The sequence below is a fragment of the Nerophis ophidion genome, linkage group LG29 (genome assembly GCF_033978795.1).
Source record: "Nerophis ophidion isolate RoL-2023_Sa linkage group LG29, RoL_Noph_v1.0, whole genome shotgun sequence".
Taxonomy (NCBI): Eukaryota; Metazoa; Chordata; class Actinopteri; order Syngnathiformes; family Syngnathidae; genus Nerophis; species Nerophis ophidion.
In genome coordinates, this window is record NC_084639.1 from 15,002,274 (window position 1) to 15,019,594 (window position 17,321).

Consider the following 17,321-nt stretch of genomic DNA (forward strand, 5'->3'; position numbering starts at 1 on the left):
AATGCCCACCCCTGCTGTAAATGATCTCTCCAATCTCGTACAGCTTTCTTTCCACGCACCCTTTCAGACCTTCTAGAACAGGGGTCGGCAACCCGCGGCTCCGGAGCCGCATGCGGCTCTTTGGCAACTCTGATGCGGCTCAGCTGCACAATCGCAGACCCCCCAGATTGTTGCGGGGAGATTCCGGAATTCAATGCCTCTCTCAGACATAACCCGGAGTCAACGTTCTCCAATTGTCACTCGGACTACAATATTAAGGGCGTGCCGTGATGATATTACTCTTAACGTCCTCTTGAATGTCATCACGCCCGCCATTCACGGAATGCTATTTGCGTGCCGACCGGACACATACATTTCGCTGCTTCTATCAGCACATGTATGAGATTGCAAGGCATACTGGGTGACACAAAGTACACTGACGGTTGTGAAATAAACAACTTTAACACTCCTACTAATATGCGCCACATTGTGAACCCACACAAAAGAAGAATGACAAACAAATTTTGGGAGAAAATCCTCACAGTAACACAACATAAACGCAACACAACAAATACCCAGAATTCCTTTGCATCCATGACTATTCCCTACTATATTTTAGACCCCCGCGCCCCAACCCCGCCCACCTCAACCACGCAGGGAGGGGGGTGGGGGGTGTTTGGTGCTCGCGGGTCGTATAACATAGTCAGGTTGTGTCATGGATGCAAAGGATTCTGGGTATTTGTTGTGTTGCGTTTATATTGTGTTACTGTGAGGATTTCCTCCCGAAATTTGTTTGTCATTCTTCTTTTGTGTGGGTTCACAATGTGGCGCATATTAGTAGGAGTGTTAAAGTAGTTTATATCACAACCGTCAGTGTACTCCGTGTCACCCAGTATGCCTTCCAGTCGTGTGCGTGCATCAGCAGAAGCCTCACACATGTTGCTGGACTGGCAAGCAGTTTGTACATGTTGTAGAAGGTGTTTAAAGCAATGGCTTCATAGCATGCCCTTATTCTTGTCATCTGGGTGACCGCCAGCAGATATTGGCGAGAACAGTTGCGGCTCCCATTGTTTTCCTCATTTTGTGAAACAGGTCGAAATGGCTCTTTGAGTGGTAAAGGTTGCCGACCCCTGTTCTAGAAAATGGACAAGGTCTGTGTCGGTGGTTTCCCACTCCTTCTACTGGCAGGATTTAGGCCACAAGATTTTGAAGCTTCCGTCCATTCATCTGCTGTCTGTGGCTGAGTGGGCTCTGGACTCACGCCCGTTGGCCGATCTGTGCTTGATTGAGCTTCGTCTGGGGTTGTGATGCCCTGTGGACTGTGGGGACTATCTTGCTGCTGGGCTTCACTCGACTGATTTGCCTTACCTCTGAGGATGTAGTGGTCAATGCGAGGCCCCTTGCTAAGCTCTCTCAGGCACTTTTTCCTATGTAAACCTTTTCCAACCACAGATGCAGCTTTGTAGCTTGTATCCTGCCAGTGCTGTTACTCCGTCAACTATCCTGCTGTTTGACTCATCGTTTCCATTCCAGGGTCTGTTACTGTGTGGTCTGCCGGTAAGTCATCTTCCACCACTGCTCTTGCAGACTTTCGGAGTGTTTTACCTTTTGAACTTTCCGTAGCAATTGTTGAGTGGATCCAGGTCACTGTGGTGTGAAAGGGTCCTGCCAGCACAGGTAGATAACCCATGCCAACCCTGTTGAGGTCTCTTCCCACCTATCAGCAGTCTCTTCAGGCCGTCACCAGGTCTTTCCCAGGTTGTCAGCTGCCCTTTCGTACCGGTCACTGGTTTTGACACCAGACATCAGGATTCTAAATAAGACTAGTTGTTAAAAAATCCCCAAATATTCAGCACAACAATGAATGGGGTTGGCGATGTCCTCTTGGGTGGGTGGAATTTGGCAATGATCACGTGGCGCCACTAGTACGACAAATCTTAATTTGTGTTCCCTGACGTCTTTGGTGTTTCGGCGATTTATCACAGAACACCCTCTGCCGAGTTTGGCCCACCACAGGATGATCAGACCTGAGTGAGTGTCGCATGGTGGCACCACTTGGTAATTTGGCAGCCCATGCTGCATCCCTGCATTTCAGCCACAGTCAGTGACTGATCATTCTGCTGTGGTTGCAAGTTATTTGATTGCCTTCTGTTGGGCCTTTCCTCTGATACCTACTTCCTTCAGGAAACTTGTGCCGGAACTGGCTACAAAGCCTCTACAACACACCTCCATTGGCCACACCTTGTCGTTCCAGCCCCGTGCCTCTGTTTCAGCTGCTAAATTGGCATATCGCAGCCTTTTACGTTCGAATGCTTCATCGATGGCGTCCTTCCATGGGACCGTTGGCTCAACGATGAATACACTGCAGCAGGAAATGCACCAGAGGACCAGGTCTGGGCGCAAGTTGGTCGCTGCAATTTTCGGGTTGGATGATAAGCCTCTGGCTGAGGTCTACCTGCATTTCCCAATCCCGGGCTGCGTTCAGTGGGCCTGAGTCTGGAGGTGATGGCTTGGTCCGTTTCTCTCCTTCCCAGATGAAAGTTGTTTTGCGTGGGAAGGTAACCTGGGCATTTAGAGGCATGGCATCGGTGATTACTCTTAATCTCAAGTTCGGCAGCCAAGCACTTCAGTACCTGGTTGTGGCGCCAGGTGTATCTCCCTTGAGTCAGACTGGTCTTACAACCCACCAAGATGTGTGTGTGTGTATATATATATATATATATATATATATATATATATATATATATATATATATATATATATATATATATATATATATATATATATATATATATATATATATATATATATGTATATGTATATGTTCATTAAATCCTAAAAGCTGCATTTTGGTATTTTATTACAATGTTTATTTAATTTGTATGCGTAATTCGTTTGACTTGATTCATTATTAAAGTACAGTGTTTTATTGTCTTATATTTAAACACAGTGTTACTGTTCAAACTGTGTTTCAAACTGTGTAATGTTACAATGGCCAACCTATTTAATATACTTAAAACATCTGCCTTGTTTTTATTGAATACTTAATTAATATTTTTAAAAATTTTCCAGAGGGAACTCTCCTGAAGGAATCGATACAGTAATATCTATCTATCTATCTATCTATCTATCTATCTATCTATCTATCTAGGCGTACTACGATCCTATGTTTTAATGGTGGTACTTGGAGAGCGTGTTTTCTAAAGCATCACTCTGTGCAAAAAGTTTGAGAACCACTGATCTGGACTAGTCCACGTGTACTTCCAGGGAGACGACGGGACAGGAAGTGATCTGCAGGAAGTGTGGATGAGCAGCAAACAAGGTCAGTGGCGGACAAGGTGGTCCCGCAGAGCCACAAAGGACAGAGAAGGTGACGCCTGTGGTGTGTGTTTGTCCTTAGTGCAGAGACACACGCTGACGCCATGCCAGAAGATTGTGGACAAGCTACAGGAGATCCGCAAGGTCAGACAACACTCGCACTGTCGCCAGCTTTAACATTAATGCCCATGCTCCTCGCCAGGTGTCTCTGCGCCAAATGAACCAGACCCGCTTCTGCGCCGTGGAGAGGCGGAACCACCCGGTGCAGGTGAGCCTGCTGATTGGAGGGTTGCCCCTCGAGTTGAGCAGAGAGGAGTACTGGCAGCTGATCCAGGACCACTTGACCGCCAAGAGTGAGCGCACATGCAGCTACCACCCACCTGACCCCCGCCCCTTTTCCCTTACGTTGTTCTGCTTCCTCCGTGCAGGTCACCTGGTCGCCATGAGCCACGCCTACCCCAGCCAAGGTGAACTCGCCAAATTGTCCACTGCATCACATGACCTTGCACTTACACTTACGTGTTTGTGTGTGTGCGTGTGTGTGTTTAGGCGCCGTGGCGTTGCAGATGTCGTGTTTCTCCGAGGCTGAGCGAGTCTTCATGTTGGCCAAAGACACGAGCGTCGACAGCAAGTCGCTCTGGTCGCTCGTCATCCCAGACATCGTGGTATGATGATGCCGATTGGCGCTCGAGTTGCTAGCTAGCGATTAGCGCTTTAGTCTCAGGCTTGCGATTAACGCCCTAGTTGTCAGTTAGCAATTGGCTTGCTAGTTGTATGCTGGCGATTAGCGCGCTAGTCGCAAGCTAGCGATTAACGCCCGAGTTGTCAGTGAGCGATTGGCTTGCTAGTTGTCAGCTAGAGATTAGCGCTCATTTTGCAAGGTAGTGATTAACGGCCAAGTTGTCAGTTAGCAATTTGCTTACTAGTTGTCAGCTGGCGATTAGCGCACTAGTCGCAAGCTAGTGATTAACGCCCGAGTTGTCAGTGAGCAATTGGCTTGCTAGTTGTCAACTAGCGATTAGCGCTCATTTCGCAAACTAGCAAATAATGCCCGAGTTGTCAGTGAGCGATTTGCTTGTTAGTTGTCAGCTAGCAATTAGCGCCCTAGTCGCAAGCTAGTGATTAACGCCCGAGTTGTCAGTGAGCAATTGGTTTCCTAGTTGTCAGCTAACGATTGGCTTGCTAGTTGTCAGCTACCGATTAGTGCTCTAGTCGCAAGCTAGCGACTAACGCCGTAGTTGCCAGTAAGCAATTGGCTTGCTAGTTGTTAGCTAGCGATTAGTGCTTAGTCGTAAGCTAGTGATTAACGCCCAAGTTGTCAGTGAACGATTGGCTTGCTAGTTGTCAGCTGGCGATTAGCGCTTTAGTCGCAAGCTAGTGGTTAATAGCGAGTTGTCAGTGATCAATTGGCTTGCTAGTTGTCAGCTGGCGATTAGCGCGATAGTCGCAAGCTAGTGATTAACGTCCGAGTTGTCAGTGAGCGATTGGCTTGCTAGTTGTCAGCTAGCGATTAGCGCTCATTTCGCAAGCTAGCAAATAATGCCCGAGTTGTCAGTGAGCGATTTGCTTGTTAGTTGTCAGCTAGCAATTAGCGCTCTAGTCGCAAGCTAGTGATTAACGCCCGAGTTGTCAGTGAGCAATTGGTTTCCTAGTTGTCAGCTAACGATTGGCTTGCTAGTTGTCACCTACCGATTAGTGCTCTAGTCGCAAGCTAGCGACTAACGCCGTAGTTGCCAGTAAGCAATTGGCTTGCTAGTTGTCAGCTAGCGATTAGTGCTTAGTCGTAAGCTAGTGATTAACGCCCAAGTTGTCAGTGAGCGATTGGCTTGCTAGTTGTCAGCTGGCGATTAGCGCTTTAGTCGCAAGCTAGTGGTTAATGGCGAGTTGTCAGTGATCAATTGGGTTGCTAGTTTACAGCTTGCGATTAGCGCTCAAGTCGCAAGTTAGCGACTAACGCCCAAGTTTTCAGTGAGCAATTGGCTTGCGAATTGTCAGCTAGCGATTATCGCTCTAGTCGCAAGCTAGTGATTAACGCCCAATTTGTCAGTGAGCAATTGGTTTGTAAGTTTTTAGCTAGCGGTTACAGCTGTAGTCGCAAGCTAGTGATTAATGCCCGAGTTGTCAGTGAGCAATTGGTTTCCTAGTTGTCAGCTAACGATTGTCTTGCTAGGTGTCAGCTACCGATTAGTGCTCTAGTCGCAAGCTAGTGATAACGCCGAGTTTTCAGTGAGCGATTGGCTTGCTAGTTTTCCGCTGGTGATTAGCGCTCTAGTCACAAGCAAGCGACTAACGCCCGAGTTGTCAATGACAATCGGCTTGCGAGTTGTCAGCTGGCGATTAGCGCTCTAGTCACAAGCTAGTGGTTAATGGCGAGTTGTCCGTGAACAATTGGCTTGCTAGTTTACAGCTTGCGATTAGCGCTCAAGTCGCAAGTTAGCGACTAACGCACAAATTTTCTGTAGCAATTGTCTTCCTAGTTGTCAGCTAACGATTGGCTTGCTAGTTGTCAGCTACCGATTAGTGCTCTAGTCGCAGGCTAGCGACTAATGCCCGAGTTGTCAATAAGCAATTGGTTTGCGAGTTGTCAGCTGGCGATTAGCGCTCTAGTCGCGAGCTAGTGGTTAATGGCGAGTTATCAGTGAGCAATTGGCTTGCTAGTTTACAGCTTGCGATTAGCGCTCAAGTCGCAAGTTAGCGACTGATGCCTGAGTTGTCAGTGAGCCAATTGGTTTGCTAGTTGTCAGCTGGCAATTAGCGTGCTGGTTGCAAGCTAGTGATTAACACCCGAGTTGTCAGTGAGCGTTTTGCTCGCTAGTTGTCAGCGAATAATTACATCTCTAGTCACAAGCTAGCGATTAACGCCCAGGTTGTCAGTGAGCAATTGGTGTGAAAGTTTTCAGCTAGCGATTACAGCTCTATTCGCAAGCTAGTGATTAACGCCCGAGTTGTTAGTGAGCAAGTGGTTTCCTAGTTGTCAGCTAACTATTGGCTTGCTAGTTGTCAGCTACCGATTAGTGCTTTAGTCGCAAGCTAGTGATAACGCCGAGTTGTCAGTGAGCAATTGGCTTGCTAGTTTTCAGCTAGCGTATAGCGCTCTAGTCACAAGCTAGCGACTAACGCCCGAGTTGTATAAGCAATTGGCTTGCGAGTTGTCAGCTGGCAATTAGCGCTCTAGTCGCTAGCGAGTTGTCAGTGAGCAATTGGCCTGCTAGTTTACAGCTTGCGATTAGCACTCAAGTCGCAAGTTGGCGACTGAAGCCCAGGTTGTCAGTGAGCAATTGGCTTGCAAATTGTCAGCTGGCGATTCGCGCTCTTTTCGAAAGCTAGCGACTGACGCCCGAGTTGTCAGCTAACGATTGGCTTTGTAGTTGTCAGCTAGCGATTAGCGCTCTAGTCGCAAGCTAGCGATTAACGCCCAAGTTGTTAGTGAGCAATTGGTTTGTAAGTTTTTAGCCAGCGATTACAGCTCTAGTCGCAAGCTAGTGATTAACGCCCAAGTTGTCAGTGAGCAATTGGTTTCCTAGTTGTCAGCTAACGATTGGCTTGCTAGTTGGCAGCTAACGATTAGCGCTCTAGTCACAAGCTAGCGATTAACGCCCGAGTTGTCAGTGAGCGTTTGGTTTGCTGGTTTTCAACTACCGATTAGTGCTCTAGTCGCAAGCTAGTGAGTAACGCCGAGTTGTCAGTGAGCAATTGGCTTGCTAGTTTTCAGCTAGCGTTTAGCGCTTTAGTATCAAGCTTGTGATTAACCCCCAAGTTTTCAGTGAGCGATTAGCACTCTAAACGCAAGCTAGTGACTAACCTCCCAATTTTCAGTGAGCAATTGGCTTGCGAGTTGTCAGCTAGCGATTGGTCTCTAGTCACAAGCTAGTGATGAAGACCCGAGTTGTCAGTGAGCAATAGGCTTGCTAATTGTCAGCTGTCCGCTAACAATTGGCTTGCTAGTTTCCAGCCAGGGATTTTCTCTCTTGCTGTCAGCTACCAACGAAGCGCTAGTTGTCAGCTAGTGATTAGGGTGCTTGTTGCCACCCACCGATTAGGACACTAGTTGCTAGCTGACGATCAGCACACTAGTTGTCAGTTGGGAATTAGAGGCTTAGTTGCTAGCTGGCGATCAGAGCACTAGTTGCTAGCCAGCGATTTTCGCTCTAGCTATCTGCTAGTAATGGAGCGCTAGTTGTCAGGTAGTGATTAGGGTGCTAGTTGTCAGCTGCCGCATAGCATACTAGTTGCTAGATGGTGATTAGCCCACTAGTTGTCAGTTGGGAATTAGAGGCTTAGTTGATAGTTGGCGATTAGAGCAATAGTTGGGAAATGTTGAAGACCCCACACTAAAAACAGAATGATCAAGTGGATCAAGGCTCCACTTCCGGTCCTAGTCCTAAACTGCCCTCTGGCGGTCTCTTCTGGCCAGTAGGAGCATTACAGCCTCCCAGTGTCAGGCGGGTACAGTTTCCCCCAAAATGGTCGGACTAGCAAACATGGCTTCCTTCTCTTTGTGGTCTGGCAGCACGACAAGCTCGGCGAGGACGTGCGCCCTCTGCTGGTGTTCGTCAACCCGAAGAGCGGCGGTCTGAAAGGAAGAGAACTTCTCTACAGCTTCCGGAAGCTTCTCAACCCGCACCAGGTCTTCGACATGACCAACGGCGGACCGCTGGCAGGGTGAGGAGACGCCAAGGTCGGACTTCTTTAAGGTTTTGGAGGTAAAGTTCATTTGTCGTGCGCAGCTTCCACGCCTTCCGGGACCTTCCGAGGTTCCGGGTGCTGGTGTGCGGCGGGGACGGGACCGTGGGCTGGGTGCTGGGGATGCTGGAGGCGGTCCGCCAAAACCTGGCCTGCCGGGAGCCGCCGGTCGGCATCGTCCCGCTTGGAACAGGTAAGAGAACCCTTTCTAAATCCGTGGGTGGGAGTGGCTTGACAAGTGTCCGCCCACCAGGTAACGACCTGGCCCGTATCCTGCGCTGGGGGCCGGGTTACAGCGGCGAGGACGCCGCCCACATTCTCCCCCACGTGGAGGAGGCGGAGGAAGTCCTTCTGGACCGCTGGACCATCCTGCTGGACGCGCAGGACCTCTCCGAAGGCGGCAAGGAGAACTTCCTGGAACCGCCCAAGGTCCGCACCTCGAACCCTTCAGGAAACGTCCGGGTGTCAGCTGATCTTTGTCCCTCCAGATCGTCCACATGAACAACTACTTCGGACTCGGCATCGACGCCGAGCTCAGCCTGGACTTCCACCTGGCCCGCGAGGACGACCCCGATAAGTTCACCAGCAGGTACTCCCTCTCAGCGCCGGGGTTGGTTGTCTGCGGTCACGTGACCACGCGCCTCCCTGTTGTCGGACAGGTTCCACAACAAAGGCGTGTACGTCAAGGTGGGCCTGCAGAAGATCAGCGCCACCAGGAGTCTGCACCGGGAGCTGCAGCTGCATGTGGACGGCCGGCATGTGCAGCTGCCCAACATCGAGGGTCTCATCTTCCTCAACATCCCCAGGTCTGAGACCCCCAACCCCTGCGCCCTGGTCTCAGGTTTCTTTTTCGATCCCACACTCGTTTTTATTGAAGGCCACAACATTGTAACAGTGAATGTAGAGTAAGGAAGGGATTTTTATGGCCCCCATCCCTGGGTTGAATTCATAATTTTGCAATGCAGTCTGCTGAAATGATGGAAAGTGCCACTCTACATGGCAACTGACGCTGTGGTCAAAGTTGGAATTGCCACAAAACACATTTCAAGATATTCAACACCCTATTGCCATTTGGCGGCTAAAGTGGCTAATGCACCCTCCCACCCCAAAATATGTCACGTTTCATGTGTCAGGTAAACCACGACAAAGGGGGCCATGTGAATCTCCTTCCTACTGTGTAATAACTACATCACAGCTCATTTTTAAATGTTACTTAAAAAAATGTTGTTTTTTTTACTGTCAAACCATCAACTTTTATAAACACACACTAAAGTACCGATATTTGGTACCGTTGAGTACCGGTATTGATTACAAGGTACCGGTAATTGTTACTGTATCAGTTCAAATGTGAACCGTACCCATAAAACACTTAAAATATGTTAAACTTTTGTCATTTAACACAACACACTTAAAATATGTTGTATATGTATCATTTAAAAGAACAAACATATTTTAATACAACATTTGTACATTTATCATTTAAACACAACACACTTAAAATAGGTTATAAATGTATAATGTAAACAGAACAAACACACTTAAAATATGTCATACACTTATAATTTTAATACAACAATCCTAACACATTTTAATACAACATTTATACATTTATCATTTAAACACAACAAACTTAAAATATATTATACATTTGTCATTTAACACAACACACTTAAAATCTGTTATACATTTGTCATTTAAACACAATACACCTAAAATATGTTATACATTTATCATTTAAACACAATACACTTAAATATGTTATATATTTGTCATTTAAATGTAAAACACTTAGAATATGTTATACATCTGTCATTTAAACACAACACACTTAAAATATGGTATACATTTATCATATAAACACAACACACTTAAAATATGTTACACATGTATCATTTAAACAACGCACTTAAGATATGTTACACATGTATCATTTAAACACAATACACTTAAAATATGTCATACATTTATCATTTAAACACAACACACCTAAAATATGTTATACATTCATTATTTAAGTACAACACACTTAAAATATGTAATATGTTTATCATTTAAACACAATGCACTTCAATAAAAATGTTTATACATATGTCATTTAAACACAACATACTTAAAATAGGTTGAACAGAACAAACAACTCACTTAAAATATGTTGTACACCTATATTTATCATTTAAACATAAAAACATAAAACACTTTTAGGTAACATTTATACATTAATTTTTTAAACACAACTCACTTAAAATATGTTAAACATTTGTCATTTAAACACAACACACTTCAAATATAAAAAAAATATATAATTTTTTTAAACACAACACACAATATGTTACACATTTATCATTTAAACACAACACACTGAAAATATGTTATACATTCATCATTTAAATACAACACACTTAAAATAGGTTATACATTTATTAATTGAACAGAACAAACACACTTAGAAAATGTTATAAACTTATATTTGTCCTTTTATACACAAAATTAACACACTGTAATATAACATTTATACATTCATCATTTAAACACAACACACTTAAAATAGGTTATACATTTATTAATTGAACAGAAAAAACATCACACTTAGAAAATGTTATACACTTATACTGCTCCTTTATACACAAAAATAACACACTTTAATATAACATTTATACATTAATCATTTAAACACAACACACTTAGATTACACATTTATAATTTAAACACAACAAAAATAACACTTTAAATATGTTAAAATGTGTCATTTAAATAACACATTTAAAATATGTAGTATAATTATCATTTGTCACAACAAACAACACATTTAAAATAGGTTGTACATTTATTAGTTGAATAGAACAAACAACAAACTTATATGTTGTACATTTTTACTAAAGTGTTTTATGGTTTGTGTTTAAGTGATGACATTTATACATCAATCATTTAAACACAACGCACTTAAAATATGTTATACATTTATCATTGAAACACAACACACTTAAAATATGTTGTACATTTATCATTTAAACACAACACACTTAAAATGTTTTATCATTTAAACACAAGAAATATAGCACTTAAAATGAGTTGAAAATGTATCGTTTAAACACAACACATAATGTACATGTATCATTTAAAGGCCTACTGAAACCCACTACTACCGACCACGCAGTCTGATAGTTTATATATCAATGATGAAATATTAACATTGCAACACATGCCAATACGGCCTTTTTAGTTTACTAAATTACAAGTTTCTTGTTGAAAACGTCGCGTATGATGACGTGTGTTTGTGACGTTATTAAAAGTCGTCTCTTTTCACCGCATTATTACAAAGTAATTTGGACATCTGTGTTGCTGAATCTTTTGCAATTTGTTCAATTAATAATGCAGACTATAAAGAACAATGCTGTTGGTGGAAAGCGGTGTATTGCGGCTGTCTTTAGCACCGAGACACAGCCGTTGTTTCTTTGTTTGTTGTGAAGCTTTAACACAGAACGGTCAAGCGAACATGTTTCTCTACGTCAACCAGCATGTTTTTGGATGGGAAAATTGTGATATATATTTTACCGGAGACATAAGTGGATTATGCGTCCTCCTGCAGTAGCTGTCTCTCTGAGACACTGGCTTGTTCACCACAGCCATCCGACCTTGACGTATGTTTTCACAATCTCACTAAAACACTTAAAACAATAAGCAGATAAGGGATCTTCCAGAATTATCCTAGTAAATATGTCTAATTACATCTGAAACGCTCACACTGACGCCGCCCGGAGCCGTCGCTTTTTATTTTATTTTATTTTAATTTTTTTTTTCCACGTCCTTCACTATCAATATCCTCATCCACGAATCTTTCATCCTCGCTCAAATTAATGAGGAAATCGTCGCTTTCTCGGTTCCGAATTGCTCTAGCTGCTGTTGGCTATGATTATAAACAATGTGAGGAGCACTACAACCCGTGACGTCACGCGTACATCGTCTGCTACTTCCGGTAAAGGCAAGGCTTTTTTATTAGCGACCAAAAGTTGCGAACTTTATCGTGGATGTTCTCTACTAAATCCTTTCAGCAAAAATATGGCAATATCGCGAAATGATTAAGTATGACACATAGAATGGACCTGCTATCCCTGTTTAAATAAGAAAATCTCATTTCAGTAGGCCTTTAAGCACAACACACTTAAAATATGTTATATACATTTATCATTTAAACACAACAAACATAGCACTTAAAAGCCCACTGAAACCACTACTACCGACCACGCAGTCTGATAGTTTATATATCAATGATGAAATATTAACATTGCAACACATGCCAATACGGCCTTTTTAGTTTACTAAATTGCAATTTTAAATTTCCCGGGAGTTCCTTCTTGAAAACGTCGCGGAATGATGACGTGTACGCGTGACGTCACGGACTGTTAGGAAATATGAGCGCTGTGCACACACACAGCTAAAAGTCGTCTGCTTTAATCGCATAATTACACAGTATTTTGGACATCTGTGTTGCTGAATCTTTTGCAATTTGTTTAATTAATATTGGAGAAGTCAAAGTAGAAAGATGGAGTTGGGAAGCTTTAGCCTTTAGCCACACAAACACACGGTGATTCCTTGTTTAAAATCCCCGGAGGTGAAACTTTACTATGGATTAGAGCGCGGTCAAACGAACATGGATCCCGACCGATGGTCAACCAGCAGGTTTCGGTGAGAAAATTGTGGTAAAAAGTCGCTTCTTACCGGAGATCAGCTGAGCTTGCGCCGTCCATAAAGCTGCCGTTGACTTCCCTGAGACACTGCGCGTCAAGACACCCGTGGACACACACCTATATCAGGTACTATTAAACTCACTAAAACACTAGCAACACAATAGAAAGATAAGGGATTTCCCAGAATTATCCTAGTAAATGTGTCTAAAAACATCTGAATCCGTCCCAATGCAATCGCGTTTTTTTTTCTTCTAGTCCGCCACTATCAATATCCTCAAACACAAATCTTTCATCCTCGCTGAAATTAATGGGGGAATTGTCGTTTTCTTGCTCTAAATAGCACTTTTTGTTGGAGGCTCCCATTAAAAACAATGTGAGGATGTGAGGAGCCATCAACATGTGACGTCATCGTCTGCGACTTCCGGTAAAGGCAGGGCTTTTCTGTTAGCACCGAAAGTTGCAAACTTTATCGTGGATGTTCTCTACTAAATCCTTTCAGCAAAAATATGGCAATATCGCGAAATGATCAAGTATGACACATAGAATGGACCTGCTATCCCCGTTTTAAATAAGAAAATCTCATTTCAGTAGGCCTTTAAGATGTGTTAAAAATGTATCATTTAAATATAACACATAATGTACATGTATCATTTAAAGGCCTACTGAAATGAGATTTTCTAATTTAAACGGGGATAGCAGGTCCATTCTATGTGTCATACTTGATCATTTCGGGATATTGCCATATTTTTGCTAAAAGGATTTAGTAGAGAACATCCACGATAAAGTTTGCAACTTTCGGTGCTAACAGAAAAGCCCTGCCTTTTTCCGGAAGTAGCAGACGATGACGTCACACGTGTGATGACTCCTCATATATTCACATTGTTTTTAATGGGAGCCTCCAACAAAAAGTGCTATTCGGACCGAGAAAACGACAATTTCCCCAATAATTTGAGCGAGGATGAAAGAATCGTGTTTGAGGATATTGATAGCGACGGACTAGACAAAAAAAAAAACACGATTGCATTGGGACGGATTCCGATGTTTTTAGACACATTTACTTGGATAATTCTGGGAAATCCCTTATCTTTCTATTGTGTTGCTAGTGTTTTAGTGAGTTTAATAGTACCTCATAGTCGGAGGTGTGTGTCCACGGGTGTCTTGAGGCCAGAGTCTCAGGGGAGTCGACGGCAGCTATGGACGACACAAGCCCAGCTTTTCTCCGGTAAGAACTGACTTTTTAACCACAATTTTCTCACTGAAACCTGCTGGTTGACATTCGGTCGGGATCCCTGTTCGCTTGACCGCGCTCTGATCCATAGTAAAGAATCACCGTGTGTTTGTGTGGCTAAAGGCTAAAGCTTCCCAACTCCATCTTTCTACTGTGACTTCTCCAATATTAATTGAACAAATTGCAAAAGATTCAGCAACACAGATGTCCAAAATACTGTGTAATTATGCGGTTAAAGCAGACGACTTTTAGCTGTGTGTGTGTGCAGCGCTCCTACTTTCTAAAAACCCGTGACGTCTTGCGTACACGTCATCATTACACGACGTTTTGAAGACGAAACTCATGGGAAATTTAAAATTGTAATTTAGTAAACTAAAAAGGCCGTATTGGCATGTGTTGCAATGTTAATATTTCATCATTGATATATAAACTATCAGACTGCGTGGTGGGTAGTAGTGGGTTTCAGTAGGCCTTTAAGCACAATAAAATCATAACAGACTTTCTTTTATACATTTATATTTTAACACAACAATCATTAACACTGTGTGTGTGTGTGTGTGTGTGTGTGTGTGTGTGTGTGTGTGTGTGTGTGTGTGTTTATATGTATGTATGTATGTGTGTGTGTGTCCGTGTTCTTAGCTGGGGCTCCGGTGCTGACCTGTGGGGGTCTGAGGTGGACGGTCGCTACAGGAAGCCCAGCATGAGTGACGGCATGCTGGAGGCGGTGGGCGTGACGGGGGTGGTCCACATGGTGAGTGGGTGGTCCACGTGGTTAGTGACCCCACCTTCATCAGGAAGTTGACCACCTAATAACGGTACGTCAATAACGTGTGTTTGTGTGCGTACAGGGTCAGGTGCAGAGCGGTCTGCGATCAGGCATCCGTATCGCACAAGGGACGTACTTCCGTGTGACTCTGAGGAAGTCCTTCCCTGTGCAGGTGGATGGAGAACCTTGGCTGCAGCCTCCTGGTCACATCATCATCTCTGCTGCTGGACCTAAGGTGATCCACACTATACTTAGTACACTTCTACAACTTTTTACACCCTAACTATATAAACACGATACTTAGTACACTTCTACAACTTTTTACACCCTTACTATATAAACACGATACTTAGTACACTTCTACAACTTTTTACACCCTAACTATATAAACACTATACTTAGTACACTTCTACACCTTTTTACACCCTAACTATATAAACACTACACTTAGTACACTTCTACAACTTTTTACTCCCTAACTATATAAACACTATACTTAGTACACTTCTACACCTTTTTACACCCTAACTATATAAACACTACACTTAGTACAACTTTTTACTCCCTAACTATATAAACACTATACTTAGTACACTTCTACAACTTTTTACACCCTAACTATATAAACATTATACTTAGTACACTTCTACGTTTTACTCCCTAACTATAGAAACACTATACTTAGTACACTTCCACAACTTTTTACTCCCTAACTATATAAACACTATACTTAGTACACTTCTACAACTTTTTACACCCTAACTATACAGACACTATACTTAGTACACTTCTACAACTTTTTACTCCCTAACTATATAAACACTATACTTAGTACACTTCTACAACTTTTTACACCCTAACTATATAAACACTATACTTAGTACACTTCCACAACTTTTTACACCCTAACTATATAAACACTATACTTAGTACACTTCTACAACTTTTTACACCCTAACTATATAAACACTATACTTAGTACACTTCTACAACTTTTTACACCCTAACTATATAAACACTATACTTAGTACATTTCTACAATTTTTTACACCCTAACTATATAAACACTATACTTAGTACACTTATACAACTTTTTACTCCCTAACTATAGAAACACTATACTTAGTACACTTAGACAACTTTTTACTCCCTAACTATAGAAATGCTATACTTAGTACACTTATACAACTTTTTACTCCCTAACTATAGAAACACTATACTTAGTACACTTCTACAACTTTTTACTCCCTAACTATATAAACACTATACTTCAGTACACTTCTACAACTGTTTATACCCTAACTATATAAACACTATACTTAGTACACTTCTACAACTTTTTACTTCCTGAGTATATAAACCCTATACTTCAGTACACATCTACAACTGTTTAATTCCTGAGTATATAAACACTGTACTTTAGTACACTTCAACAACTATTTACTTCTTCAGTATACAAACACTATACTTCAGTACACTTCAACAACTATTTTCTTCTTGAGTATATAAACACTACAGTACACTTCAACAAGTATTTACCTCCTGAGTGTATAAACACTATACTTAGTACACTTCAACAAGTATTTACTTCCTGATTATACAAACACTATACTTCAGTACACTTCAACAACCGTTTACTTCCTGAGTGTAAAAACACTATACTTAGTAAACTTCTACAACTTTTTACTTCTTGAGTATATAAACACTACACTTCAGTAGACTTCAATAAGTATTTACTTCATGAGTATATACACACTACACTTCAGAAACTATTTACTTCCTCAGTATACAAACACTATACTGCAGTACACTTCAAGTATTTACTTCCCGATTATATAAACACTATACTTCAGTACACTTCAACAACTATTTACTTCCTGAGTATGTAAACACTATACTTAGTACACTTCAACAAGTGTTTACTTGCTGAGTATATAAACACTATACTTCAGTACACTTCTACAACTATTTACTTCCTGAGTATATAAACCCTATACTTCAACAATTATTTACTTCCTGAATATATAAGCACTATTCTTAGTACACTTTAACAAGTGTTTACCTCCTGAATATATAAACACTATACTTCAGTACACTTCAACAGCTGTTTACTTCCTGAGTATATAAACACTATGCTTCTGTACACTTCTACAACTATTTACCCCCTGAGTATATAAACACTATACTTCAGTACACTTCAACAACTATTTACTTCCTGGGTATAAAAACGCTATACTTCAGTACACTTCAACAACTATATACTTCTTGAGTATATAAACACTATACTTCAGTACACTTCAAATATTTACTTCCTGAGTATATTAACACTATACTTAGTACACTTCAACAAGTGTTAACTTCCTGAGTATATAAACACTTTACTTCAGTACACTTCAACAACTATTTACTTCCTGACTATACAAACACTATACTTAGTACATTTCAACAAGTGTTTACTTCTTGAGTAACACTATACTTCAGTACACTTCAACAACTATTTACTTCCTGAGTATATAAACACTATATTTAGTACACTTCAACAACTATTTACTTCCTGAGTATATAAACACTATATTTAGTACACTTCAACAACTATTTACTTCCTGAGTACTGGCCTTACCTTCTTCTCTTCAGGCAACCAATCAGAGCTCGATTACAAAGG

The 17,321-nt window shown here is 42.0% G+C and overlaps 1 protein-coding gene across 2 annotated transcripts in view; it reads left to right on the plus strand.

Moving 5' to 3' along the window:
- The window catches only part of LOC133546107 (diacylglycerol kinase theta-like), a 68,127-nt gene that overhangs the window by 39,960 nt on the left and 10,846 nt on the right, over positions 1-17,321 (plus strand). For both annotated transcript variants that reach the window (XM_061891950.1, XM_061891951.1), the window contains 12 exons: positions 3,247-3,301; positions 3,380-3,441; positions 3,500-3,650; positions 3,726-3,764; positions 3,847-3,962; positions 7,808-7,959; positions 8,025-8,173; positions 8,234-8,409; positions 8,469-8,569; positions 8,640-8,786; positions 14,533-14,644; positions 14,742-14,894. In XM_061891950.1, coding sequence (XP_061747934.1) covers positions 3,247-3,301; positions 3,380-3,441; positions 3,500-3,650; positions 3,726-3,764; positions 3,847-3,962; positions 7,808-7,959; positions 8,025-8,173; positions 8,234-8,409; positions 8,469-8,569; positions 8,640-8,786; positions 14,533-14,644; positions 14,742-14,894 — 1,413 coding nt within the window. The remainder of the gene's footprint in view (positions 1-3,246; positions 3,302-3,379; positions 3,442-3,499; positions 3,651-3,725; positions 3,765-3,846; positions 3,963-7,807; positions 7,960-8,024; positions 8,174-8,233; positions 8,410-8,468; positions 8,570-8,639; positions 8,787-14,532; positions 14,645-14,741; positions 14,895-17,321) is intronic.